Source organism: Elaeis guineensis, chromosome 7 (assembly GCF_000442705.2).
Source record: "Elaeis guineensis isolate ETL-2024a chromosome 7, EG11, whole genome shotgun sequence".
Classification (NCBI taxonomy): domain Eukaryota; kingdom Viridiplantae; phylum Streptophyta; class Magnoliopsida; order Arecales; family Arecaceae; genus Elaeis; species Elaeis guineensis.
The window spans coordinates 19596508-19623733 of NC_025999.2; the positions used below are offsets into that span (position 1 = coordinate 19596508).

Below are 27226 nucleotides of genomic sequence, written 5' to 3' on the forward strand. Positions count from 1 at the left end.
GCCCTAAAACTGTGTCTAAAGCCTAATTAAGCAGAAAATAATTAAAATCCAGCAAAGGCTCTAAAACCCTGAAGGCACGAAGCGATGTTGGAGCTAAGGTAGATACAGCAGCAAAATCAGGAGCTAAGAGGCAGCAATCACAACAAAAAGAAGATAAAAAGATTTTGTAAAATTAAGCAAACATATTATCTGGTGGTTCTACTTCAAGAAATACATTAAGAATACTTTATAACAAAATAAATGAAGCACTTAACTACATCAAATATTGTCTTATTATACATGTAAAGAACAGGCTGACAAAGGGAAATCACAGAGAAAGCATCTAGCTAAATTTTGCAATACAACACCTCATGGCTCGAACAAAAGCTAAATGCCATGAATTTTGCAATGAATATGAGCAAATTATGTCGGTGAGCAATAGGTCCCAAGTTAGATACATTAGAAGCACTAAACTGCACCGTACACTCAGAAAGTGGTCTAACATGATTGCAACAATTAAAGCCCACCAGGGGACTACATGCTATGGATGTTCACATCTGACAAAAAATGACCTCATCAATCAGATTCACCAGCATTAACATGGTCCTTGGTGAAAGTAAAGCGCATAAATGATAGTTACAAACAGAACAGCAGTGTGCAAATTAAAGTATTGCGAGCATCATTGAATATATACAGATTCCCACAGAAGGAAAAAAGAAAGTTCGTACAACTGAATGTGGAAAATGGTCAGAATCTATCAGAACAAACATTTTGTCATCCACTAGTGCAAGAGATTCTTCTTTTGTTTATAAGTACAAAGTTGATATCCTCACTGTCAGCCAATGACTATGAGCTGCAGGATTGGCAGCAGAATCGGTATATGTTAAACCAGAAAGAATTGCACTTTGTGTATGGGATCTGCTTTATAAAAAATAAAAAAATAAAAAAAAAATAAAGAAGAAGAAGAAGAAGAAAGCAAGCTGAAATCAGTCATACATTACAATGTAAAACTGCAGTCATTCATAAATCTTAACTAAAAATAGGTAAAGGACTTACCAAAGAACATACCCTATATTAAATAAGGAGTTGTTCTGACAGGATGGTGGCACCTATGAGACCAAGAAGGCACAGCAAGGAGAGGAAATCTCCAATACCCAGGGAAGAGTCAGAAAATAAGTATATCTTATGTGTGTTGCTATTACCACGAAAACCTCTAGCAACCATTGCCTGTCAAAGACAATTTTGAAAGATCAAGTACAAAGGTTGACACATCATTCCAAGCTAAAGAACTAAGCTTCAGATGAGAACTTTTAACTTCATTAGATCGTCATTTTTCCAGATCCGTAATTTACAGCAAAATTTAATGAATGACATATGAAACAGTTTGAGACAGTAAACCATATTACCAAAAATCCACAAATTGAAACTGAAATTTGTCACACTTTTGCTTGAAATTCCAAAAGGCATGTCATACAAGTGGGATGTAGAACAGGTGAAGAGTAGATGGTCTCTCATGAGCCTGGATTTCACTATGAAGATCAAAAAGTTCCACTGGTCACCTTTATGTTGATAACTCAAGACCAGACAAGCTTCAATTAAACAATCATGTTAGGAACTAAGACCCAGAAAAAAGGTAGATAGGTATTATCAAATATATATCACACATGATCCGTGGGGATGTTGCTTCGATAATCAGTCTCACAAGAGCATCACCGATTAGTCAATGTCGGGGACAGCATGATCTTAGGATGATTGTGTCGGTTATCAACCTAACATAAAATAGAGTGTTCATAAATAGAGATCAACTTTTAGGCAAACAGAGCATTTCATTCAATATCCCCACTTAAGTCAATATATTTTCTTCCTAGTCAACTTAAAAATTTGTTTTTTCTGTATTGTGGTGATTTGGTTCTATGCCTTAGTTCTGGTCATGTATCAAATTATGATCTACAACAAATTCACAAAAGTTTGCTACAATACAAATTATGCTTTTAACACATAAAATAGCTGAATCTACAATATACTAACAATGTTTATCATGAAATACCTTCACATCTAACCATTTTATGGGAGCTAATGATATTTGAATGGATTTCAATAATGGAAAGGGATCTCAAATAGAAAACTGACCTTGGAAATCTGCTCGGCATGACTAAAAATATTCTTGAAGATTCGATGAACATACATGAAGCAAACTACACAAATCAGACTTAACAAGTTAGAACCATAAGCATGTATTTCAGTTCAACCATAAGACAACAAAGTTTGAGGTATGTTTCCGGTGAGCCACAAAATGTGTGCAAAGCCGCAAATACAACATGTTCCTACTACTAATCATCATGAAAAGGATATTTACTTCTAAGAACTGCAGAACACAATAACTTCCACAATACTAAAATCCCACAAATAAGACAATATGCAAAATGTAATCTGCAGTTGTTAAATTTCCACACATCATTATCTCAGCACCACCAAAAACGACAGAACTATTACTACTTTTAAGAGAGGCTTAACCACCCACAAATTATAATAATTGAGGCCTTTTGGGGACTCCGCAATTAATCTAGAATCCTCTCAAATTTGGACATTCCCTAAAAAAACACCTAACTAGTAGACTTTGTAAAAGATCTAAATCTTAACTAAGATAACTTTCATCTCAGGCAAAGGGCAAAGCCAACCTATCTTTGACCGCAGCTATCAGCGAACCAGCAAGGCCCTGAATGAACTGGTCCTTTGCTATTTTTGGCTGCACAAGTATCAGCATGCAAGATATACCTCCTCTTTAGCATGAGATGATGTATCTCCACCACCCTCCTTGATTCACCATGTACCAAAAAGCTCATTACTGTATATTGTACATACAGCAGAACAATAATCCTCCAAATTGTCTGTTTTCTTCTTTCCCGAATGCAACATCAAAACCATGCTATATGCTTGTGAATGTAAACATTATCTCTGTTATATATTTCAGCTCTTCCTTTATAAGTACCACAACCCATTATGATTGTTTTAACTAATACATCAGAAGATGTTTCTAGCAAGTATTCTATCATCAGTATTTCATCCTTGGACGACGCCTAAAGACTAACCCAAAATATAAGTCATCATCCACATCAATAAAAGGTGCATGAAGTCATGAGCTAAATTGAAGGCATCAAAGAAATTAAGACATTTAACAATCCAAATCTGAATCCAATATAAACTGCCTAACCCAATCTATAATCTGCAGTTCTCTGCACTTTGGCTTCATCATGCATTCAAAAGGCGGTGGTATGTACTGAGGGGTAATTCGTATTGAGGTGTTTTCCCTCAGTGTTCATAAGTTGTTCTCTTCTTATCCCTGTAATGTCATAGTTTCTAAGGCAACCTGTTCTCTCTATGACTTATTAACATTCTATCAGATAGACTTCCACTGGTGATATGATTTAGCTAAAATTCAAAAGTTACCTTCTCCAATGGTCACTAAATTCAATCAGATATTCATGGAAAACAATATGGAAGCAGATTTCTCAATGAACCATGTGGGTTATCATCAGATTTATGGACATCGATACAAAATTCCAGACCTCTCTCATTTTCATTGAATGATAAATCGAGAGACGAAAAGCTTTGTCTACTTTAATGTAGGAAATTTTAATGTTGTTTCTGACTCTTTGCTTGTTCTTTTGGTACCTCTTTGGAGCCATTCTCTCAAGACCATGTCCTCTGGTCAGTATGATTTTTCTCTCTTAAGGAAACTAGCAGGAATCCTCCAAAATTGACCCTCAACACAGGGTCCATTGGAAAGAACCTAGAATATATAAAAAGGAATTACTCTCTGCATGACTTGGAATGCTGAATGCTTAGAAATATAATTATCATCAATAGAAGAAGAATAGTAATGGAAATGGCCAGTTAATAATGACTAGGATGATCCAAAACACAAGGAAATCTTGAAAGTATTCAAGCTCTTGGAATTTGAAAGGTTAACAAAAATCAATGATGTGAAGAAAGGAAAAAATATTGTTGCTTTCACTATTCTAGTAAGGTAGAAAAACTCCACAGAAAAAGATTATTCAATGTTTTCATGATATCATATATCATCTTGTCATTACAAATGTGCACAAGTAGCGGGAAAACAGAAAAATTATCATGTAATGACATATGTTCTCACCCAAAAAGGGCTAGCCAGAAGTTATTAATCAAGGTCCTTGGCCCTACTTAAGTACCCATGACCTTCCCAATGCAGAACCTATGTGGGTCCAAACAAGCACTGCTCAGGTCCTCATATGTTGAGTGGCTATGAGAAGTTGAAGAACCAAAATATTGTTGAATTGCAGATTGCAATATTGTATACTGTCATTTGCAGTATGGTGCATCTGTAACCATGTCTTCACATCCAAATCGGCCTGATATTCTGATATTTGGAACTTGATGACCAATCTCATGATGCAATCATTTGCCCCTTTAGTTACCCAATGGTAGCACTTAATTTGTCGCTACTTGTGGTTGCCAGATAATTACAAATTGTACCCCGCTAATTGGATTATTGTGCCACACATGTGACAATGTACAAACTTTTTTGATGTTACAGAATCAAGAAAATTGACTATAACTTATTTTATAGAACCTATTATTTGTGGTATATGCTAGCAATTTTGGTTCACTAGTTTTTCTCTTCCTTGACATATTGATAACAATGTAGTGGAAAAGTTGCATGCAATCTATAATATTAATGTGTAATACAGTTCCAATAATTAGGAAAGAGAATCTTTTAGTCTACAAGAAAAGGAACCCTGACAGCTAAAAATCTAGATTTTAAGTCCAAAGTCTTGTCTATGCGCATGTATTTGGTACCAAAGTCTTGCATATTTTGAATATTTTATACTTCTTCCAAAATGCTTTTCGGAAGATCATGTTGCATATGTATATTAGCAGGTAAGGTGAAGGGATGATCACCTGTATAATGATGAACCCAAGTCTCATCTCCCTTTGACACTTAAAAAAAAAAAAAATTGTATCAGTTGTATTAAAGGTTGATTCAGTTACCAGCAGGCAGCAGCAGGATCTATGAGTACAGTATCTACAATTTCTTGCAGGTTCCATGTCTTGTCATCATAATTATTTCCTTTTATTACTGAAATTAGCCTCTGACCTGGTTTCTCTTGGTGCAAAGATTCAGGTATTGAATTAAAAAAACATAATGGAGGTCTTGTTTGCAATGTATCTTAAAAGGTACAATCTGCGATTCTTTTTCAAAAAAAAGCATATAATATACTAACAACCACTATCTGTTCAATATTAAATAAAACTTGCTTCTTTAACCACCAATAGAAGCAGTTGGCTTATATCAAAATTGTTTAGTCTTTATGCTATTGTCAGGTATAACTTGAGGTTATATCTCAAGTGTTAGCTTTAAAACTATAGCATTTGCATATTCTGTTTAACAGGGTACTTGCAGTATATTTGCTGGGATCCGACCTGAATGTTTGCTTATATTTTTATTAAGAACACACTTTTTTTCCTTAATATCTGCATGTGTTTGCATTTGCAACTCCAATTGTACAAATAAATCAAGAATTTGTAGGAGAAAAAACAAAACATAAGGTTGTTCTTCAGTGGCATCCAAGGCCATATTGGCTCAAGAGTAATCCTCTGCAAATCAACAGTTAGATACAAAATATTCTAGGTATATTTACCATCAAATGTTTCCATTGTTGTTAACTGGTGCCATTGTATTCGACGTGCTACAATCCCCAATGCGACATTTCGAAACTGTCAAATTTAATAAGCAAATCAGCACTTAAGGAAGCAATTGTATTACTGAAAGAGATAAATATGACACTGGAGATTCTCTTTGGTCAATAACCAATCAACATATATCAAGATGAAAAATAGAGAATTACTAACCAAAACCATATATTCTGTTGCTTACTACAATTATTCGTTGATACTTGCCTCATCAAAGACTAGATTGATAAACCTCAGAGAAAGTAGGAGAGTAAGTATTATCTCAGCTACTGGAACACCTATAAACGTCAATGGAACCATAAACCACCGAAATGCAGATGCAAGTTGCTCAGGTGTAGTCGTCGTCAAGCATAGACTTGCACTTTGAAAGATCTATTAAAAAAATGTTTTTAAAAATTGTAAGAAAGTAACTATAAAACCTAAAAAGTGAAAATAGGAAAACAAGCAATGATACATAAATTACTGCAGCTACTTTTGATAATTGGTTAGCAAAGACTGGAAGAAGGAAGTAGTAATAAAGAAAGCAATATTATCAGATCTGTAGGTGAAGGTATGGATCTGCCATGACCAGAGTTCGGATCCTCTGTAGTGCATATTTTGCATCACAAAGAGTTGTGCATCATTGGATCCACCATGTTACCTATCTTGGAAATGGACGGCTATCATTCATCTCAAAAATAGAGATCATTGTGTTGCATGCCAAACATGTTGCTTTGGGTCCAAACATGGTGGGTGCGGAGATGAGCCACAGCCATCCATTTTCGAGATGGTAATGTGGCAACAATCCAAAGATGCACAGTTCTCCATGGTGCAAAACACGCATGACAAAGCAAGGCCTGCCAAACCATGCTGAACCAGCCAATTCAGAGTCTACTGAACCAAACCAGTTGAGGACCGGCACGGTTCCAGCTACTCAAATGATTCACTATTGAACCAGCTATTAAACTTCCTCCACCCCCTTCCCAGCTACTCAAATGGTTTGGAACTTGCTCACGAATCATCCCCTCCCCCTTACAACTATTCTGCATCTTCCTCTGCTCACGACTCTCTCCCCCAAACCTTCCACCCTCTCTCTCTCTCTCTCTCTCTCTCTCAGCAGGTTAGGATTCCTTCGCTCCCCTTTCCTCCCTCCGTCCCTCTCTCTCCTCCTCCTCCTTCCTCTTCACCGTGAGATCTCCTTATCCATCTCCCTTTTTCTTATTTTTGAATTTTGAATTGAAGTCAACAAACCACATGCTGACTTCACTTCAAAATTTGAAAATAAAAAAAGGGCTCCAAATAGACCAAAACGGCATGGTAGTGGTACCATACTGCCAGGCATCGGTACAGCCAACCTTTATAGAGGATCCTACTATGACCATTTTCTGGTGAGACTGTACTCAGTATTATTTAACAAGGGATCTAGGTTACCTCTACAACTGTGAATAGGTATTACAAGAGGATGTGGGTAAAAGTTACAGAGTAAAATCTAATAGGTCTTTATAATGAATACAAATCCAAGTATAATGATAAGAAATGATTCAAAAGGTTTCATAATGCAATTGCAGCCATCGTCTAGACAAGAGGATTACAAATTAGACTAAAAGATCCACAAAGAGAATAAGCAAGCATTTATCAGACGGATAGCACTGGTCCAAAAATATACAAAGAAGCCATCATGGCATCAGAGGTGGTTCTTAGTGAAAAGAACCCAAACCTAAATTGATGGGAAGTCTTCTTGATCATGCCATTATGGTAAAGGAAGCAAAGGCTGAAGATAGTCATATAAAAAATTAGCTAAGAGGATGTGTCAAAAAGATGCAAAGGGAAATCATGTTGCAAAATTGTATGTGAGAAGAAAGGGAACATACCGTAAAAGTTAAACAGGCAGATGTACTCGCCACTGACAAGCCTTTCCTTGTGAATTGCAATGGTCCTAACTTCATGATTGTATATGAATAACCTGCTAAAGACGAGGGAAGACATGACAATCCAGAAACAGATGCAGGAGGAGTTCTTAACTGGACAAGTGGAGGAACACCATCGGAACCAAATCCCAGCATGATAAACAAGATCCCTGAAAGCAAAGCCACTCTTCTTAGTTGGTCCTGCAAAGAAGAAAGTATTTCACTTAACTACTTAAAAAACTTGAGCTGAAATTTAAATAAAGTGTGCATGTGAAGGGAATGTTGTGTAAGAAACTGAGAAGAATATGTAACAACAATCTTCAAAAACTTGATACAGCAACACACGATACATCCATCAAAGTATGCATGTATTTTACAGATATATGCGGATGACCAATTGGACCAGCTGGCCCACAACTAAATGAAATAAACAAGGCTATTATTAGGATTTAGGGCTACATAAGGTTCAACACCGTTGTCAAAAGCGCCATGAATTGACATAGGAAGATGATGCAATTTTAGTTTCACGATACAAGTTGGGATTATAGTAAATCAAAAACTGTCCAATATCCGAAAGGTCAAACAATTTGAATTTTGAAGTGTACCATAAATCATCTAGTACATGACAAGAGCAATAAGGTATAACAATGTGTCTGTGAAATAGGAAAATCTATTTCACAGTATTGCATGCACTTGAATATACAAACTTGTATGTTTGATAACCAAAACAAAACTTGTGATGATCCAAGTAAATTCAGCATCAAGCTTACCATCCAAATATGAGTTGGAAGAATCCATATTGACAGTATAGAAAGGTATAAAACTAATCCAAAGCGCATGTAAATGTGTGACCTAGCAGGTAAGACAACAAGCACCAACAGCCAAACCTGCAGAAGTGAAAAAAGTTATATAGAAGAAAACCACACCAAGCATATCAAAGAACATTTACAAAATAAACTTGATATCAAGCAGTAGTAGCTCTCATGATTATGAAAACAAATGAAACTTCTCAGTTAGATGTATAATGCAATATTTAACAAGAAAGCATGTAACCTCCAGGACAAGAAATATTATCTAGCAAAATGAGAAAAGCTCACCGTTAATGGAGCCTGTTGGGGGTGATTTCATACTAGCCGAAGACGTGGGGCATATGAGTACCCCAGGCTCGGTCAGCCCCTTCTAATTCACTTACCTCAGTAACTCCGACCCTTGTTTGACTACGGACCCGATCCTCGGCCAATCCTAGGTCTCCCCTTTGCAGGACCCGACCTGATCTAGAAATTCTGTCTCTTTTAAAATTTAAATGATCATGATATAACAACAGGCCACAGAGCAGATAAGGAAGAAATAACAAACAAATCTCCAGATAAGAGAAGGATAATGGTCAAATTTTGCTTGATAAATCAAGACTAACCGCCTGATTCTTCTTCCTCCTCAAGGCTCTTCAAGCTCTGTCCATAAATAAAGACCTATAGGAGACCCCCAAGGTATAAAATCTTCTCTTTCCCAACATGCTCGCTCCTTCCCTCTATTGTCCAGAATTCTGACTTGAGCGTCGAAGGATCTCCGCCGAAGCCATGTCCGGTCGAAGACTTCTTATAGGTCCTGCCGTTGCCGACTTGCCGCCGCCCAACTCCAGTGAATCCGACCTCGAGACAAAATTCTACCACAACAAAAAGATACTAAAGGAAGAGCCCAGGCCCCTTTGTAGGAAGGAGCAAATATTCAATGGGAAGAGTTTCATCATACTATTCCAACATCGACTGAATCTAATCATCCGCAGAATGGCCAAATATAATCAGGACTGACCATTTGCAAATCAGCCGATGTCGATCAAATCTGACTACCTTCAAATCGGCCATATGTCAATCAGATCAGATCAGTTAACCTATAAGATGACAGAGATCTTGCTCTCTCGCAATCTCACAGGACTGATAGGTTCAAGAGGACACACTTTTCCATGCTGCAAGAGAGAAGCTGAAGCAAGGAATGCCGCACCAGGCCGAACCGCCCGATACGGGGCATACCGAACCGGACCTACGGCCAGCTAATCTGGTTCGACCATTTTCTCCGAAAAACAGCTCCGAACCGCACCGAACCAGGCGATTCGGCACGATTCAGTGCCATACCGACCAAAATCGGACGGTATGGACCGGTATGGTTCAGCATTGAACCGAACCGTACCGACACCCTTCACGTGGGGGAGTGGGGGGTGTGGAGGGGGGTGTGGGGTGGGGCCTGGGCTGTCTTTTAGTGACAGCCCAGGTGGGTTGTCTGAGAGACTCGAGAGCTCTCTCAGAGAACTCCCGAGAGAGCATTCCTCGCCTGAGACTCTTACGAGATGTTGAAAAAATTAGAAAAAGAGAAAAAATTCCATCAAATTGCAGTATTAGTTCGAGAAGATACTGATTTTGACCGAAAATAAGGTAATGTATTATTTTTTTAGTAAATATTTTATTTTTTACGTTTTTATTATTAAAAAAAGGATAAGAACGAAAAAGTATGAAAATAAGAAAATTATGCCAAAATTTTGTGATTTTGGTATGATTTGATCATATGTGATAGATCTTTGAAAAATCTCCATGATGACACTAAAATTGTTGATTTTCATTAATTATATATTTTTTAAATATTTATATATATTTATTCATAAAAAATTATTAAAAAATAAATTCAAAAAATAAAAAATCAGAGTTTCAGAATCATGTTTAGAATGATTCAAGCTACTTAAATCTAACCTCGAATTTTTTTAAAAATTTTTAAAATTAAAAAATATTTTTATAATTATTTAAATAAAAAAATATTATCAATATTTGAAGCATATAATATATTTTTTTAATTTATGAGTTTTAAAATTATTAGTAAATTTTTTTTGAATTTATATATAATATTTTTTTAATAATTATTAAATTATCGTGTTTTGTTATACTTACAGAAATAAGTAAGAAGAAAGATTCATAGTATGATATTAGTTGGAATCATGACGAGATGCTCTCGGCTCGGCATCATTGGAGATGCAAATAGTGTAACACAAAGTTCAAGGGAGGAGGGGTGACTAGGTTGAAGCAATATCTAACTGATGGTTATCCTGATGTATCCATGTGTCAAAAATGCCCACAGGAGATTCGACAGTTGATGAAAAAGTACTTCGCTGATTCGAAAGCAATGAAGGAAAGAGCAAAGCAGAAAAGAACGAAAGTGGACCGTCGAACTGCAGAGCCACCTTCTTATCACTCTAGAGAGTCAGAGGAGACTTCTGCTCCAGATGATGAGGAGGCACAGATTGAGGCTATCATTCAGATGAGTTGGCTTATTAGTACCGACAGGAGGAGATGGCCAGGTATAGAGAGCGATTTGGACCATCATGCTACGAATCAAAATCTGGATCAACGACCGATGAGGGAGAATTCGAGTTCAGGAGGACTACTTCAATCAAAGAGTCCGATGATAGAGGGAGCAAACACAGCATGTCATCTTTGTTGGGAGCTTTTGGCAGTAGGAGGAGATCCTCCAGAGATATTCCAGTAGGAACCACCATGATTTGGATCCACATACTTTTTTCAGCAAAGATTCAAAGCAATAGAGGATTGACATTATGGTAAAAAAGAATAAGAAGAAAGATATGTGGCGAGCTATTGGATCATGGTTTCATTTCAGCCATATTCCAGCAATGCAGCAGGCAATTCTTACTATCGATCTGTCATTTCAGCCATAAAGGCTGCTGGCCAGGGTTTAGATCCGTCAGGACCTAAGGACATCTATAGTCAGCTTCTTGACAGTAACAAAGAGGATCTGCAGAGATGGATTGCTTCTTACAAGAATAAATGGCCTACATACGGGCTGATAGTGATATGTGATGGTTAGACCGGTCCTACTAGACGGAGCATCATTAATTTTTTGACATACTGTAATGGAAAAATATTTTTTCACAAATCAATTGATGTTTCAGATAAGATGCATAATGCCACATATATCCTTGATCTGATGGAGAAGATGATTGATTCAGAGGATGAGCAGTATGTCGTGCAGATCATCACAGATAATGGACCACAATATAAGGCTGTCGGAGAGTTGCTGATGGAGCAGCAACTGCAGATATACTGGACCTTATATGCTGTACATTGCATTGATCTTATATTGATGGATATTGAGAAGATTCGTAGGATGTAGCAGGTAGTGGAGATTGTCCAGACTATTACTAGATTCATTTACAATCACACATAGATTCTTTCATTGATGCGGACGTATACTGGGGAGAGATTTTAAAATCAAGTATCACACGATTTGTTACTAACTACATACCACTTGATAGTCTTCTTCAGAAGAAAGCAGCCTTACGTCAGATGTTTGTCAGTACCGAATGGCAGGAGAGCAGATATGCGAAGGCTGGCACTGATGGAAGTCACGTGGAGAACTTGATGACGAGTCAGTCATTCTGACAGTGGGCTGAGAAGATAGTGGAGACTATTAAGCCATTATATGAGGTGCTTCGCACCGTGGATAGTGAAAGATACCCCCAAATGGGCTTCTTATATTACATGATAGAGAGGACAAAGAAACAGATCAGTGAGAATGATCCGAAGCATGCTCAAAAATTCATTAACATCATTGAGCGCCATTAGGACTATCAAATGGGTAGAGATTTGTATCTAACCGGTAAGCACGGATTCAAAAATATTTTAAAATATTTTTTTCTTATACTTGTAAAATTATACTTAATTAATTATGAAATTTATCTGCAGCTTAATATTTGAATCCGAAATTTCAGTATACCATTTCTGGGATAGATATGGATAACGAGCTTCTTGCTGCTCTTCGTAATGTGATATATAAGACAGTGTCCGATTCAGATATTACATCGTTGTGTCTGCAAGAAGTATGCTAGTTTAAAACAGATATGATTATTCAACTGAATTCGATCTGTACTCAACGATATATTTATAAATTTAATAAATATATTTTTTTTACAGACGAAATAGTTTAGAGAGGGATCAGACAGCTTTGGAGTCCCATCAGCTGTCGTAAGCAAAAAGCAGATAAATTCAGATAATTATATATCAATAATAAGCAGCATAGATTGACATCAAATGCCTAATAATATCATAAAATTTGATATGTAATTTTGCTTTTACAGTTGAATGGTAGATTCATTTTGGAATGTCTGCAAAATATTTGAGTTGTGGCTGTCCGCATTCTTTCCCAGATAGTCTCTGCTAGTGGCGGTGAGCGCAATTGATCGACTTTCGCCCTTATCTATAGCAAACAAAAAAATCGTCTGACACAAAAGCACCTCAATGATCTTGTATATGTTCACTATAATCTGAAATTGAGGCTAAAATATATTCAGAAAGAAGTACAACTGAAGTACACTGATCCGATACTAGATGATTATGCTGACGAGGACGACGATCCGATCATCGAATGGCTTGCAGGTCAGCAGCAGGAGCCAGAGCTTGATGAGTTGAGGTCTTCTCCATGACCAATCAGTGTGGCAGCTAGAGAGATCAGGGTGGATCCAAGACAATGAATAAAAAAAAATATTTCACATAAAGTTGTAGCTGATCAGCCACAGCCTGAGATGATACAAGAGACTCATTCATCACATGACTCGATGTCCGATACGTCCTCGCAGAGGTTTGAGCAACAGATATTTAAACGAGGTAGGCAGTCCACAAAAAAACATCCATCCTCCCAATCACAGGAAACTCAATCATAAAGGGGCACAAGGGAGAAAAAGAAAAGACAGTTGTACGTGCATCACTCTAGAGAGTACAGGAGCTATCTGGCTCAGATTCGAAGACCAGGGAGAGTGATGATGATACTGATAGTAGTAGTCATGGATCTGATGATCAGGAAGAAATTGGAGGACAGGAGATCACTATTTATGAGACACAATCGTAGGATGATATTCGATTCACTGGTGAGTCCTAGTTTATACATGCCACATAAGATAGGGACCATGGTGGACGAGTCGGTATAGACCATAGAGAGCCGATTTCATCTAAACGACGGGCTCCTAGAGGTCGTCCAACACAGGATGCAGCTGCAGACGATCTTGTACATAGAATAGAGTCCATGGATGTATCTGGATCATCCTCGCATTATAAATCCTATTATCTGCAGCCACCTTATGATCCATATATATATGGTGCATCCGAGGCATCGTCTTCTAGTAGTTACTATCCTATACAGCCTGGAGCATCTTATGGATCATATTTTGCTACCGACATATTCGAATGGGCTCCTCCACAGCCATACCATCATTCCAAAGATACTTCTCAGAGCCAGAGTTTGAGTGAGAGATCTGAGATGTCTTACAATACAGAGAGGATGCCTTATGGGATGAATATTCAGGAGTACAGTGTATCTTGGTTAGAGGGTTAGACTGATATTCCTCCAGATTATGCCAATGATCCAGATATCTACGAGTATTACAGACACTCGACGAAATATTAAATGCAGAGCAGATCTTGAGGTTAGTATATCATTTTTTATACTTTGTACTTTAAAAATTTAGATTCATTTTAATGCACATTTATATATTTTCTTTTTAATTTAGGATGATATAGTTGTAATAAAATATAAATAAATATATATTTAAAATTTTAGATCAAGAGTCCCTGTACCGCTATCGAACTCAAAAATTAAATCCAAATATGTCAATAATTTGCAAGATAATATAATTTTGATGTTGTATTTATGAATTAATAATTTGGAGACCCAAAAAAAAGAAACAAAAAAAAATTATACCGGTACCGAACCGGTACGTCGGAGCGTACCGTGTGTCGGTCGGTACGTCGGAGCATACCGTATCGTACCGGCCGAGTGTCAGTACGGGCTCCGGTACCAGTACAGCAGATCTTGAGCCGAAGTCTCCTCTTATGGAACTTCATCAGGACATCGTTCGATCCGAAGAGACTTCTCCACAGCTCGATCTCAGGAAGAAGCTTGGTGTCGAGCCTGAGATGGAGGATGGAGGCGTTTGAGAGCGTGATGTGGATGATGTCGGATTAGGAGAAGCTGAGATCCCATAAGGCTCGAAACTTGGGGGCCAGCCTCTTCTCCATATCTAGGGAGAGCCATTTGGGATGCCAGGATACGAGCTTTTTGATCTGGGGGTCATCAAAACCATCTTTTGAAGAAATCCAAGGAGTCAGGCTGTTGGAAGAATTTGATGGAGTTGACCATGAAATGTGGCTTCGAGGTCGTGGTGGCGTCGATTGAGGAGAAAAGACAGAGGACGTCTCCGAGAAAATGGCAGTGATAGCAATGGAAGAAGGCAACAGGGGCGTTGGCGTCATTGCGGGTCCTGACACCAAGCACCTTCGCCCTCATGGTGGCAAGATCAGAGACGATGAACCCAAGGCGTCTGTGCGTCAGCGTGTTAAGGCCGAAGCAGAGTCAAAAGATCTTGGTGGAGATAACAAGGGCAGAGTGGTGCTACCCAAGCTGGTGAATGGCCTGGCCCATGATCTCTTTAACGCAGCCAATATATCACCCTCCAACATATTCGGTGAGTTCGACGCTAATAGGGGGGATACAAGTAGGGGGAGCTCGAATGACTCGGATCCAGCGAGCTCGGATTTGAGAGCTTGAAGAGACCGATGAAAGCCGGATGCATAGGAGGGCTTCGAGGCCGTCCGATGTGCAAGGCAAGCGCACGTGGTGGGGTGGCGAGGCAGGATGGTTGGGGTTCCCCCCAACATCCCATGCGGGGTCCTCGCCCCGTCCCCACCCCACTACCCCTTATTCCTTTCTCTCTCTCCCTTCTTCTCTTCTCTTTTTTTTTTACATCGCCTGTTAAGGGGTGACATAAGGGGTGGAAATCATTGCATGCACCAGGTTCAAGGGTTGCAGGATAGTGCGACATTCCGTACATCAATGACCTCCTGGTATATGCGGTATGAAGGCAACAAAAGATGCTGAGGTGCTCTATAATGAGGGCAAATCCTACGATACTGAGTGGATAGCTTCGGCATTGTCGGAGGTCAAATCTTGCTTGTGGGTGCTCGCAAGGGATCTCCTTCAGTTGGATCTGCTTCAGGGCTGCTTGTACGCGCAAGAGAAGCGTGGCCGCCCGCGGGGGACCATGCATAGGTGGCCCTGGTGTCGTCCGAAATCATGCGTGGGTGCACCAGAGGTGAAGATCGGCACCTCCATAGGGGAACTTCAGGGCCATTCGGGGCTGCCTTGGTACTTTCGATCACAAATCTAAAGGAGATCAACACCTGGTCGAGGTGCGAGTGGAGGAGACTTCAAAGTCTCTTATGGGGAGAGGACCGTAGCCTCGGCTTGGTCGTAGTCTTGGCTCAGGCTGGAGCTTCATCCTAACTCAGTTTCATTTTGGCTCGACCTTGAATTTCACCTCGGCTCATGTGCTCAAGGATTCATGATCCTACAAAAAAAAAAAATAATATGGAATAATAAATGAGGGCCTAAGAGCCTTTTACCGTAAAGGTTTCTAAATCATTGGCATCTCTCCCTCTTGAGCCCGTTCTCTTAGAATGTCCTTGCTTCCTTGTTTGGATCCTCCTTTTTTATCTAGATGTTGGTCAGATCCTCGTTTAGACCCTCTTTTCTTATCTGGATCCTGCTATAAATTCAAATTTAAAATTTTGAATGGAAACAAAGAAGCAAAAATGATTCAAGAATTGAGAAATTTCCATAATCTTCTTTATCTAAAAGTTATGATCTCCTTCCCTATCTGGAGCCCTCCCATTTTGAGCCCGACTAGGATAGTCCCAGATGGCCATTAACTGATCTGATCTGATTGGTATATGGCCGATTTGAAGGTGGTCAGATTTGATCGACATCGACTGATCTGCAGATGGTCGGTCCTGATTTATATTTGGCCATTCTGCGGATGATCAGATTCGGTCAATATTGGAATAGTGCGATGAAACTCCTATTAAATATTTGCTTCCTCCTATAAAAGGGCCTGGACCCTTCCTCTAGTGCCATTCTGTTGTGGCAGAATTTCGTCTCGAGGTCGGATTGACTGGAGTTGGACGGCAGGGCAGGTCGGCGGCCGAAAGACCTGCAAAAAAAAGTCTCCGACCGGAGGTGGCTCCGACGAAGATCCTCCGATGCTCAAGTCAGAATTCTGGACAACAGAGGGAAGGAGTGAGCGTATTGGGAGAGAGAAGATTTCATACTTTAGGGGTTCCCTATGGGTTTTTATTTATAGACAGAGGCTGAAGAGCCTTGAGGAAGAAGGAGAATCGGCGGTTAGCCTTGACTTATCGGACGAAATTTGATCATTATCCTTCCCTTATCTGGAGAGATTTATTTGTTATTTCTTCCTTATCTGCTCTACGGCCAACTATCATGTCATGGTCATTGGAATTTTGAAAGAGATAGAATTTTCAGATCAGGTCCGACAAGGGGGATCTAGGATCGATCTAGGATCGGATCCGTAACCAAGCAAAGGTCGGAGTTATCGAGGTAAGCGAATCAGGAGGGACTGATCGAGGCTAGGGTACTCATATGCCTCACGTCTTCGATTAGTATGAAATCACCCCCAACATAAGTCTGACTCAGACTCGAGGGTAGTCAGACTTATGTTGGGGGTGATTTCGTACTAGTCGAAGACATGAGGCATATGAGTACCCCAGACTCGATCAGCCCCTCCTGATTCGCTTACCTCAGTAACTCCGAGCCTTACTTGGCTACGGACTCGATCCTCGGCCGATCCTAGGTCTCCCTTATCGGACCCGACCTGATCTGAAAATTCTGTATCTCTTTCAAAATTCAAATGACCATAACATGACAACTGGTTGCAGAGCAAGTAAGGAAGAAATAATAAATAAATCTCTCCAGATAAAGAAAGGATAACAGCCAAATTTCGTCCGATAAACAAGGATAATCGCCCGATTCTCTTTCCACCTCAAGGCTCTTTAGCCTCTGCCTATAAATAAGATCCGTTGAAGCCACCTCCGATCAAAGACTTTTCTCGCAGGTCCTACCGTCGCCAACCTGCCGCTGCCATGTAACTCCAGTCAATCCGACCTCGAGACAAAATTCTGCCGTAATAGAGCCTAAAATGATGCCTTCTTAAGATGGGCATCAAAATGTAATTCCATAAATGATTAACTATATTGGATATACACATATAGTAAATATAAAAATACTGAAGAAGAATCGAAAATGGTTTCATGAAATCCCTAGAAAAGCAAGCATTCACCATACCATCAATGGAGTCCAAAAGGATGACTTCTTAAGATGGGTAATTGCATATCAAAATATAATTCCATAAAGTATGAACTATATTGGATATCCATACAGTAAAAACAAAAATACTTAAGAATAATTGAAAATGGTTTCATGAAGTCACTCCAACATCTAAAACAAGACAGTTCCGTGCACTAAATGTTCATCAATAAATCCAAAAGATGCAGAAATTCAAAAGATGCACACCAAGATTGGAATTATATATAAGCCTTTATAGATATAGTACTAAACTTTGAGTTCAAATCCTAATAAACCCAGCATACTGTATCTTAGGCAGCAACTAAACATCTCACAGAAATTAACAATAACAAAAAAGTATTTAAATATTTAGCATTTAATGATCCATCAATAAAAAGATAACAACAATCATCTGATAAAATGTAATTGTTCTAACATTGATCTATGGTATAGAGTCATCTTGGGATTTTTTCTGCTAGTTCCTGGGACTATGGAAAGCAATAAGCAAGGTCCATAAAAAAAGAAGCAGAAAGTAGGTTTGCATATTTAAAGAGAAAAAGATCTAAAGAGAAGAGGGATGGCATTGCTCTCTCCGCTTTTGGTGATGAAGAGTCAAAGAAGGGTGATGGTCTGGGTCAAGAACTCCATAAAAGTATAGTAAAGAGATTAACGGAAGAAAGTGAGAGCAGAAAAAGAAAAAAAACCAAAAGAAGCGGAAACATATCCCCCTCTAAGTGTACCTTTTAACCAAAAGGTGTGTATCACCAGTGGTATAAGACAAGAGAAAATACCAAAAAAGGTAAACGTTGGGTTAATAAAACTGACAATGACCCTGCCTGACTACTTCAGCCTCAAAGTCCATGCTTCAAACCAAATCACTTGGCTTGAACATCTGCCTGAAGCAAAGTGAAACCAAAATGTTTCAGTTTGGACTAGAAGCAGTTTGAAATTTGGATCAATTTCAAAGTTCAAAATGAAAATAATTTACAAGGCCTGATTCATTGTACAGAAAAACTATCAATGCTCTTTTATTTTTTGTTATTTCTTCATTTATTAAAATGTTGAGAAGCATATTCTATAGAGTATAGGCAACCTAAGACTTTGCAGGGTTTGCAAAGGTCTGGAAACATTGTAACATTAGGTTCCAAATAGCTTAAGAGAAAAGAGAATTTATGACATAGATTTGGTTATATTTATAATTTATTTTTGGTTTATATTTGCAATTCAGATCTGCTAAGAAGGTTGTTGTATTCATATTATCATCAGATAATAAAATGAGATATTACACTCTGATTTTTTTTTTCTTAGAAGGGTCAGGCACAAAAGATCCTAACAAATTTCATTAAGGTAATGAAATAAAGAGAACACAAAAAAGAAAAGAAAAGGGTGAAAAACAGAACTACACAAGACAACCAACCCAACCAAAATTGCCTACAATCTTCTATACCCAAGCTCACATGAGTACCACCCTTTTCTCACACTGCCAGATACTGCAAACCTCTAAAATATGATGTTCAACCTCTTGAAAACTCTCTCTCTCTCACTTCCGAGCCTTTGGTCCTGCTGCATTATACCACTCCTTGAGCAACCTCCTTACTCTTCTGATAACCACCAGTCTGACTGCTTTCATGAATTTTGAATTTTGCAAAGCTTTGTAGATAAGTTTTCTAAAATCATTTTGGTGGGACTGTTGCCCAGTATTGTTGGATACCCAAAAGACTTTTTTACCATCAATAGCAAAAATAAATTTTATTCATTAGTTTTCTTAACAACACTGAGGTATGAGAAAAACCTTTTCCCATATTGGCATGTCCAACAAGACATTGTTTGGATGCAAAGTCAATCAGTCTTATAAAGCTAGAAAGTCAGCCGCCTTGCAGTTTTTCTACGTCCTTAAAACATCAAAGTCCTATCTATACACAGTAAACTAACTAAATGATTTCTTTCCCAGAACCCAGCTCCCACTCAACAAGCAGCTAGCTCTTTGCTCAGCTCTGTAACAACACACTTGAATTCACTGCAGCGCACTGAGGAAAGAGACAAACTCAAGTAGGGATTAAGGAAAGAAAGGAGACAAACACTCAGTATCATGACCAAGCAAAGTATTTAAATTTGTGAGGAAAAGAAACTAGTTGCCATGATCTCTTTGTTCGCACAAGTAAGGCACATATATATAGTTCATATGTAGAGTGATCCCTTTCACTCTGAACTAGCACATGAAAAACTCCAACTACAAGACTAACTACATTGGCATTAGAACTTCAGTAAAAGACAAACTTTGACTATTATTACTATTATTACCAGGCTGCCATGTATAATCCTAACGTACTTCAAACTCTTATATCCAAACAAAAGGTATACTTGAGAACTTTAGTCAACCCTGCCTCCCATGCATCAAAACTGAATCAACAAATAGGTGTGCATATCAATGTCAAATGCAAACAAATGGGCTTTGAAGTTTCAAATATGATAGTTGAGGAGAAAGAGTCATTCTCATGAGGAACAAGAGTGATGGGTGGTCAAGTCAAAGGTCCATAGTCAACTCATTGACAAGCTCCTTCCTAGTTGGATAGAATTCACCCACTTCCAAACCATTTGGGTTTGCCCCCCTATCTTGTAACAATGCACCTTTCGCAAATATGTAACATTCATCTTGCGAGCTTAATCAAGAATATTTTAAGATTAGATAGACAAATTTCATTTGGGAATTGTACTTAAACCTAGCTCTTTGGCTTACAATATGCACCGAAATACCGAATAACATTCTCTATATCAAGCCATGATCCCAGTCCTCATTGCCCAGATTGTTTCCAAGTAAAATTGGAACACTGGAAAAAGAAGCTTAAATTACATGACCAGTACGAAAGGTCTCTCTATTTGTCTTAGGTTTCACCATAGTTTCCTCTTGTCCAACAAAGTTGCCATCACCCAGAACATAGCACCGAGTATCTTGACTCTTGACATTTGATCAAAAGACTGTCATGAAATGTTCTCAAAATTCGACAAATCATACTGCCACCATCATTACGTCTCATATTGAGGGAACAATCCTTGTAAATCTGGTTATAGCTAAAACTCGGCAATTTAGTGCATTAAAGTCATCCTCCTATGCGTGTAAGAAACTATGCTTCACATAAGCCATTTCGGATTAGGAAAAGAAAAGTTTGCAGACGACATGTTTGTTCGAATGACAAATTGAAACAGAAAGCCGATAACCTGAAGCAGGTCAAGCAACGGTCAAGTATTTCATCCAACTAAGAGGAAACATAAACAAGATACCAATTTGATCCGCGGGTCGATGGAGTGCAGGAAAGTGTGGGGAGACTCGATGAACTGGCAGATGGGGCTGGAAGTGGCGCCCGAAATGAGCCTCAGAATCTTCTCTGGAGACACTCGACGAGGAATCCATGACGCCCACCTCGCCGCTCCCCCGCGTTCGGCCGCCAAACAAGTTATGGAGATTTTCGTCTGGGCTGGCCTGAGAGTTCCTCCTTTCCATGGAGACCGAAGAAGTCTTGGATTCGGACGAGATGGTTGCAGGAAATGAAGAGAATTTGGGGGAGGAAGATGGGAGCCGAGGGTTGGGATCGAAGAGGAGAGGAGAGAGGAGGAGGAAAGGAGTTGGAATGTCATAAGCCCGGCGAGGGGGCAGGTGTAGGAGTAATTGCAAGCTTTTATATCTCACGGACAAGGGGAAGACTAGAAGCCGACCGGAGAGAGAAAAAAATAGCAGAGAAGAGAAGAGAATAACGGCAAGAAAAGGCAGATTACATGCTTACGTCATGAATAAATTACAGCAACATCCACCTTATTTTCATGATTTATAATTATATCTCAAAAATTCTAACTTTTTAATTAGATCTCAAAATTTAAATTTTTTACTGGCTTATAACACATACACTGCATGGGATTATATAATTTTTTTATCTATTTTATTATATCTATTCTATATATATTTTAAAAATATCTTCTAAGCCAAAAAAGATATATTTTTTTCTTGAAAAAAATAAAGTGAAATAATTTTGTGTATCATATTCATATAAAAAAAGTTATTGCAAGTATTATATTTTCTTTTTATTCTTATTGGATATTTTTTTATTGTATTGATGCATTGATATTGTTCATATGTTTGTATTCTGCAATAAAGATTATTATATATTTTATGTTCGAAATTTTGATAAATTTTTCAATTCTATATGTTATAATCCACTTTATTTTTTAAATTTTCTAATATTTTTTTCATCTGTGTTTTATAAATCAAGATATTTTATATGTTTACACATAAATTCTTAAAATTTATCAAAAAAATTATGTTAAAATATTTATAGACCTAAAAATGTAACGAGCTAATTTTGTATTTGATGCTATAATGGGCTCAATAATGATAGTCAAATAATTTTTTTTAGATATTTGATCTAATTTATTAAGTAATATTTTATAGAATTTAAAATAAATTTAAAATTTAAAATTAAAATTTATTCAGATTTGAGATTTATCTCTCGGACATCCGCTATTAGAATCAGGTTATTAGGAGACAGAGGATTTCAGCTCTAACTCTTTAGATAATATTTGACTGCTTCAACGCCATGATATATATATGTGCTAATGAATTTTTTTAAACAATAAAATAATGTTTAGGCTAATGTGTTATTTTGCTAAAGATTCGAATATAAATGCCCATACAAAGACTCTTTTGATGCTCTTCCCAAGAGGTAATATGGTTATGTCAGCATGTCATAAGCTAGTATTCTATGACAATGAAAACATATATAAGAGAGCCCTCACATTGTAGGGATATCCATTTTACTCAAGAAAAAGTGCTCGTTTGAAGAAGCATTGAAATCTTGACTTCTAACTTGTAGCCAAGCATTGTGATCATGACCGGATCCCATTAATACTGACTCTTTTTGGCATCTCATGTGATGAAATTCAAATCACACCATCAGATTGGATGATGTTCATAAGTCTGCCATTCTAATTTTCATCTTATGTGAGAGCAAATCCATAAATATACGAAAAGCAAGTAGCATTTAATCCAAGCACTTTCTATCCTCATTGCCCCTCTCTCCCAGCCTTGGCCACAGCCCATCCGACGTCGCTCATGGGCTCCCATTTTAAGTGGCTTAGTTGTTGACAAATGTCCTGTGCTCGAGATCTCATCGATGAAAGCTGGAAGGAGGGTAGAGTCACCAAGCTGCCGGCTGGTTCATCCATGCTATCCCCATGCCCAAACCCGACGAAATCGATAGTGACATGCCCAACTGAGAACTCTAGATAAGCTACACCCTACCTGAAGCTCCTTAGATGGCCAAAGATCAACAGAGGGGCAGCAGCACAACAGCTGACAAAGTTGCTGCTGAAGGTGACGATCGAGTGAAATGTGGGGTCAGTGCTTGTGATGATGTCGCCAAAGATCATAATGATAAATCTAGTCTGGATGGTGCTGGAGATGTATACCAAGCAGGGCCGCTGACCGCTGCTCCCCACACCGATCTCAAAGCCTTCGACCTCCACACTGATCCCTAGCCCTCTTCCTCCAAGCAGGGCCACTAACCGCTAGCCCCCACATTCATCCCTAGCCCTCTTCCTTTTCTTCTACCTCTGTCCTCCCTTCGCCACACCTGCGCCCATGACTGTACCCTCCCCCTCGAGTCCCCTACTGCTTCCTCCCTCTGCTGCTTCTCCTTCCATGATCGACCCAACATTCGATGACACTGTCTTCAAACACAAGGAGATAATCTTTAGTGAGTTGGGCAACAGCCCATTTCTACCCTTCCCCTCCTAATCTTTCCCCGTTGTCCTCGTCCCTAACCCCTCCTCCTCCACTGGCCATCCCCTCCAACCCCTTATCACTTCTCCTCTGCCTCCACTGCAGTCGCCATCGCTGCCTTCTCTACCAACAACTGCCGCCTATCTTCGAGACCTGCCACAGTCGATGATAGGACATACCATCCGAGTCTCGATCTTCATCACTCACCAACCGCGATATCTCCATTAGCTTCTCATTTGACTTCATGGCCACATCTCATGCGCTCTCTTTCTCTCTCCTTTCCTCTAATTCCTCGATCCTCTCTCCTCAAATTACTTGAACCTCGTGCTTCAAATTCGAAGCACATTGAACAAAATTTTTTTTTGCCACGTGGCTCTCTTTCACTTTTTCCAAAATCCCATGTGTCAAATGGAGGCTTCTAGAGATTTAGTGTCATTAATGATGACTATCAAATTACTAATTTACACTCTTATTTTAAAAATAAAAAAAATTATCAAAAAATTATAAAGATACCTCTTCAATATTTTATGATTTTCATGTACATCTTGAAACTTTCAAATAGTTATACTCAGTTCATTCTCTGATTGACTGCTTATAAGGTGAAATCCCTCATATTAACTATCACATCCCATTTTCTGGCACTTCATTTCAACACCAACAAATCTCTTGTGACTATATTAAAAAGATTTGTGAGAGATTTTGCTTAGAAAAAATGTTTAAAACAATATCTTTTTCTTACCTCGTACATAGAGCACTTATAGAACCGACATCTGAGATTTGTTATGGTTCATGAGATCTTCAATAGAGCCTTCCATCCATAATTGCAAAAAATGAGAAGAAGTTGATGAGAGTTTTGACCCAGGTTTTGGAAGGAGCTTAGGATGGAGCTTTCGGCAAAGCTCATATTTGAATTCATGAAGCTTCCAAGTTCCTCTCTTCTCCCTATACTCTTTCCCCTCTCTTCTCCCTTCGCTCTCTCAACACTCCCTTCTCCCTACACTCTCTCCTCTTCTCTCTCTTAACCGAATTGAAATCAGATTTTAGAAGTCTTTGTTTAGTAATTAGGTGCCATCGAGTAGTGCACAGATCTTTTGGAGGCTTCTACCAGCACTTTCCTAAATAAACTTTTAGGGGTCCCATGTTGATTCAGTGCATAGTAGAGGTAGTTCAAAGGAATCACTACTAGTAAAATATCAAGATGATTCTTCAAGCTCATAAACATGTCTAAATAGAATGTTGATTTGACAATTAACATGATTCTATGATACTTATTATTAATGATTTTAGAGCGCCAACCATTATCAAATTTGTGATTGAAATGTATGCACAATCATTCCAGCTGATGATAGAGACATATTAAGGCAAACATGTTTATAAATTACCGATAGATTGAATCAATATTGATATGTAAAATCTAAGAAATGAAAAAATAAAAATTCATGCAATGAAATATCGAGGAAAGTAATGATATAGATTTTCCACCAATGGGCAAACCACATGACATATTTTTTTGTATTGGTTCTATGTTAGTATAGGTGGGAACTTTAAATAGGTCTCCACCAAAAGCTTCAATTTTGATGCCTGCATTCAATAAAAATCATACCCAAACATCAAGTGAAGAGAACTATTGCACATCAACACAACTATAGGGCAGGATTCAGATTGTATCTTCCACATGGTAGAATGACTGATTTTCTTTCACGATGGCATCCATTGGATCACACGTTGCATAGATCTCAATGCAATCCCAACTATCTTATTCATCTACCCATAGAGATTTCGAAGCAACCATTGCACAATCCAACAACAGATTCAGTGATGGAAGGTGAATCCTTCTTTGGTGTGAAAGATACAACCACTATCCTATAAGACATTCTACAACAAAATATTAACTTCAAGTGATACATCACAACATTTGACAAATAACCATATCTTTAGTGCAATGGAGGTCTCCAAATTAATATATAGAAATTCATCAATTAATCATTAGCATTCTCTTTATATCATCATGAAGGGTGCAACAGAGAATCTATACTATTTTATCAATTCACACCCATCCCTAATCCTACCAAACCTTGCAAAATCCTTGGGTACTTCATAGCATGTCTATTTGGACAATGCAAATTTACCGCTAGCTAGAGTTAGGTTATTAGGAAATCAAATTTTTTCATCTTTTAGATGTGGCTGTTAGAGGAATTAGTAGATCATGAGTATCTCATGTTTAATTGAAATCTGGTTCAATATGAGTTTGCTTGAGTGGTGTTATGGGTGGAGCTCTGGTGCCTAACCCGAAGATACAAATGGACTCTGATCGTGGCCGACCCATACATTGGTCATTGACCATCATATCGGCCGCTAACCTATATACAAGTTTCCAACTTCTTTGTCAACATTCCCATAAGCCAACAATCCATACTTCAGCCGCCGATCCTCCTATCGATGGCCGACCCCTATCTTTGCGTACATCAATTTGTCGACCTACTCATTGACCAACTCTCTCATCATCAAAGTGATCTCTGACCAGGCTTCGAGTTTCAACCCTTACATTTGCTCCAACCTAAGTATCCACCGTCGATCCTCATCTCCAACATTACACATAGAGGGTCGTCGAGCCATACTCTCTTCGACCCCTACTTTGATTGCCATATTCAGAAAGGTTGACAACAAATCTCCATACAATCCCATCAAATTATGTCACCATTAGGAGTAGCTGGCTATCGACCAAATAAGACAGCTACAACCACTTAATATAGAGAAATCAGATTGAAGATCTCAGGATAGCACATCCAAAGAAATCAGAGCGATTTCCAATTCTTCTCTCCTATGGCTCTTATCTCCATAAATTGAGGTAACCAAGGGACCTCCAAGGTACATAATTCTCTTGCACTCTTCTTCTTATCTATTTAGTCAGTTTCTGATTTGAGTATTGGAGGATCTCTGTCAGAGCCACCTCCAACTAGAGACTTATTTTACAGATCTGGTTGCCATCATCTCATCGATCACCATATCACTCCAGCCAGTCCGACCAAAGCTAAGAATTTGCCGCAATAGATTGATGTTAGAGGAAGTGCCTAAGCCCATTTTTGAGAATGAGTATATAATCTATTATCATGTCGCCACAAAGAATATCCTCAAGATATTCCAACACTATAGCGGGCCAATCGATTGAAAATTTGATCAAGAAACATGCTCCGGCTCAACAACCAGAGGCACCTCTATAGCCCTCTCCACCAGCTGCGGGGGTAAATCAGGATCAATTCAATGTTTTGATCATCCAAGTATAGGCATTAACCGTGGTAGTTAACGCATGCATGCAACAACCAAATTCAGTGCAGAAGGCACCCCAATAGCAACCTCCTCGATCTCCGTCATATGGTCTGAATCAAGGTAGGCAAACATGGTTGAGCCAACCCTGGAGTCTTGAGCAAAGGAGGCAGACGCTGACCCCTCATTTCGGAAAGGGGTCTACCCCGGGCCGATCCCTGTCCTAGCATACAAAGAACTACATGGTCCATAATGTAGACGTGGATCTTAGGTTTCAGAAGATGAACCAATGGATCGAGGTACTGCAGCACCAAATTGCAAATTGGAGTGATCAAGTTGGCTTCCGCATCGACCAACCTTTTAATAGTAAGATCATACAGGAGTCACTATTCACCAACTTTAAGATGTC

The 27226-nt window shown here is 38.6% G+C and overlaps 1 protein-coding gene across 10 annotated transcripts; it reads right to left on the reverse strand.

The window, feature by feature from the left end:
- Window positions 1–464: 464 nt before the first annotated feature.
- On the reverse strand, window positions 465–21510 carry LOC105060427 (protein ABCI12, chloroplastic). Of its 10 annotated transcripts, XM_073260752.1 has the most exons (9): window positions 21063–21509; window positions 8366–8482; window positions 7730–7796; window positions 7560–7651; window positions 5917–6081; window positions 5658–5733; window positions 2110–2174; window positions 1036–1206; window positions 465–897 (listed from the first exon to the last, which is right to left on the reverse strand). In XM_073260752.1, the coding sequence occupies exons 1-8, from the start codon at window positions 21414–21416 to the stop codon at window positions 1054–1056; spliced, it is 1089 nt and encodes a 362-aa protein (XP_073116853.1). In that variant the 5' UTR covers window positions 21417–21509; the 3' UTR covers window positions 465–897; window positions 1036–1053. The 10 variants fall into 10 exon arrangements, 9 of the variants coding, with proteins under 9 accessions (XP_073116853.1, XP_073116855.1, XP_010942414.1 ...); XM_073260754.1 differs by lacking the exon at window positions 8366–8482 and having other exon boundaries at window positions 21063–21510; XM_010944112.4 differs by having other exon boundaries at window positions 1048–1206; window positions 7560–7796.
- Window positions 21511–27226: the final 5716 nt, after the last annotated feature.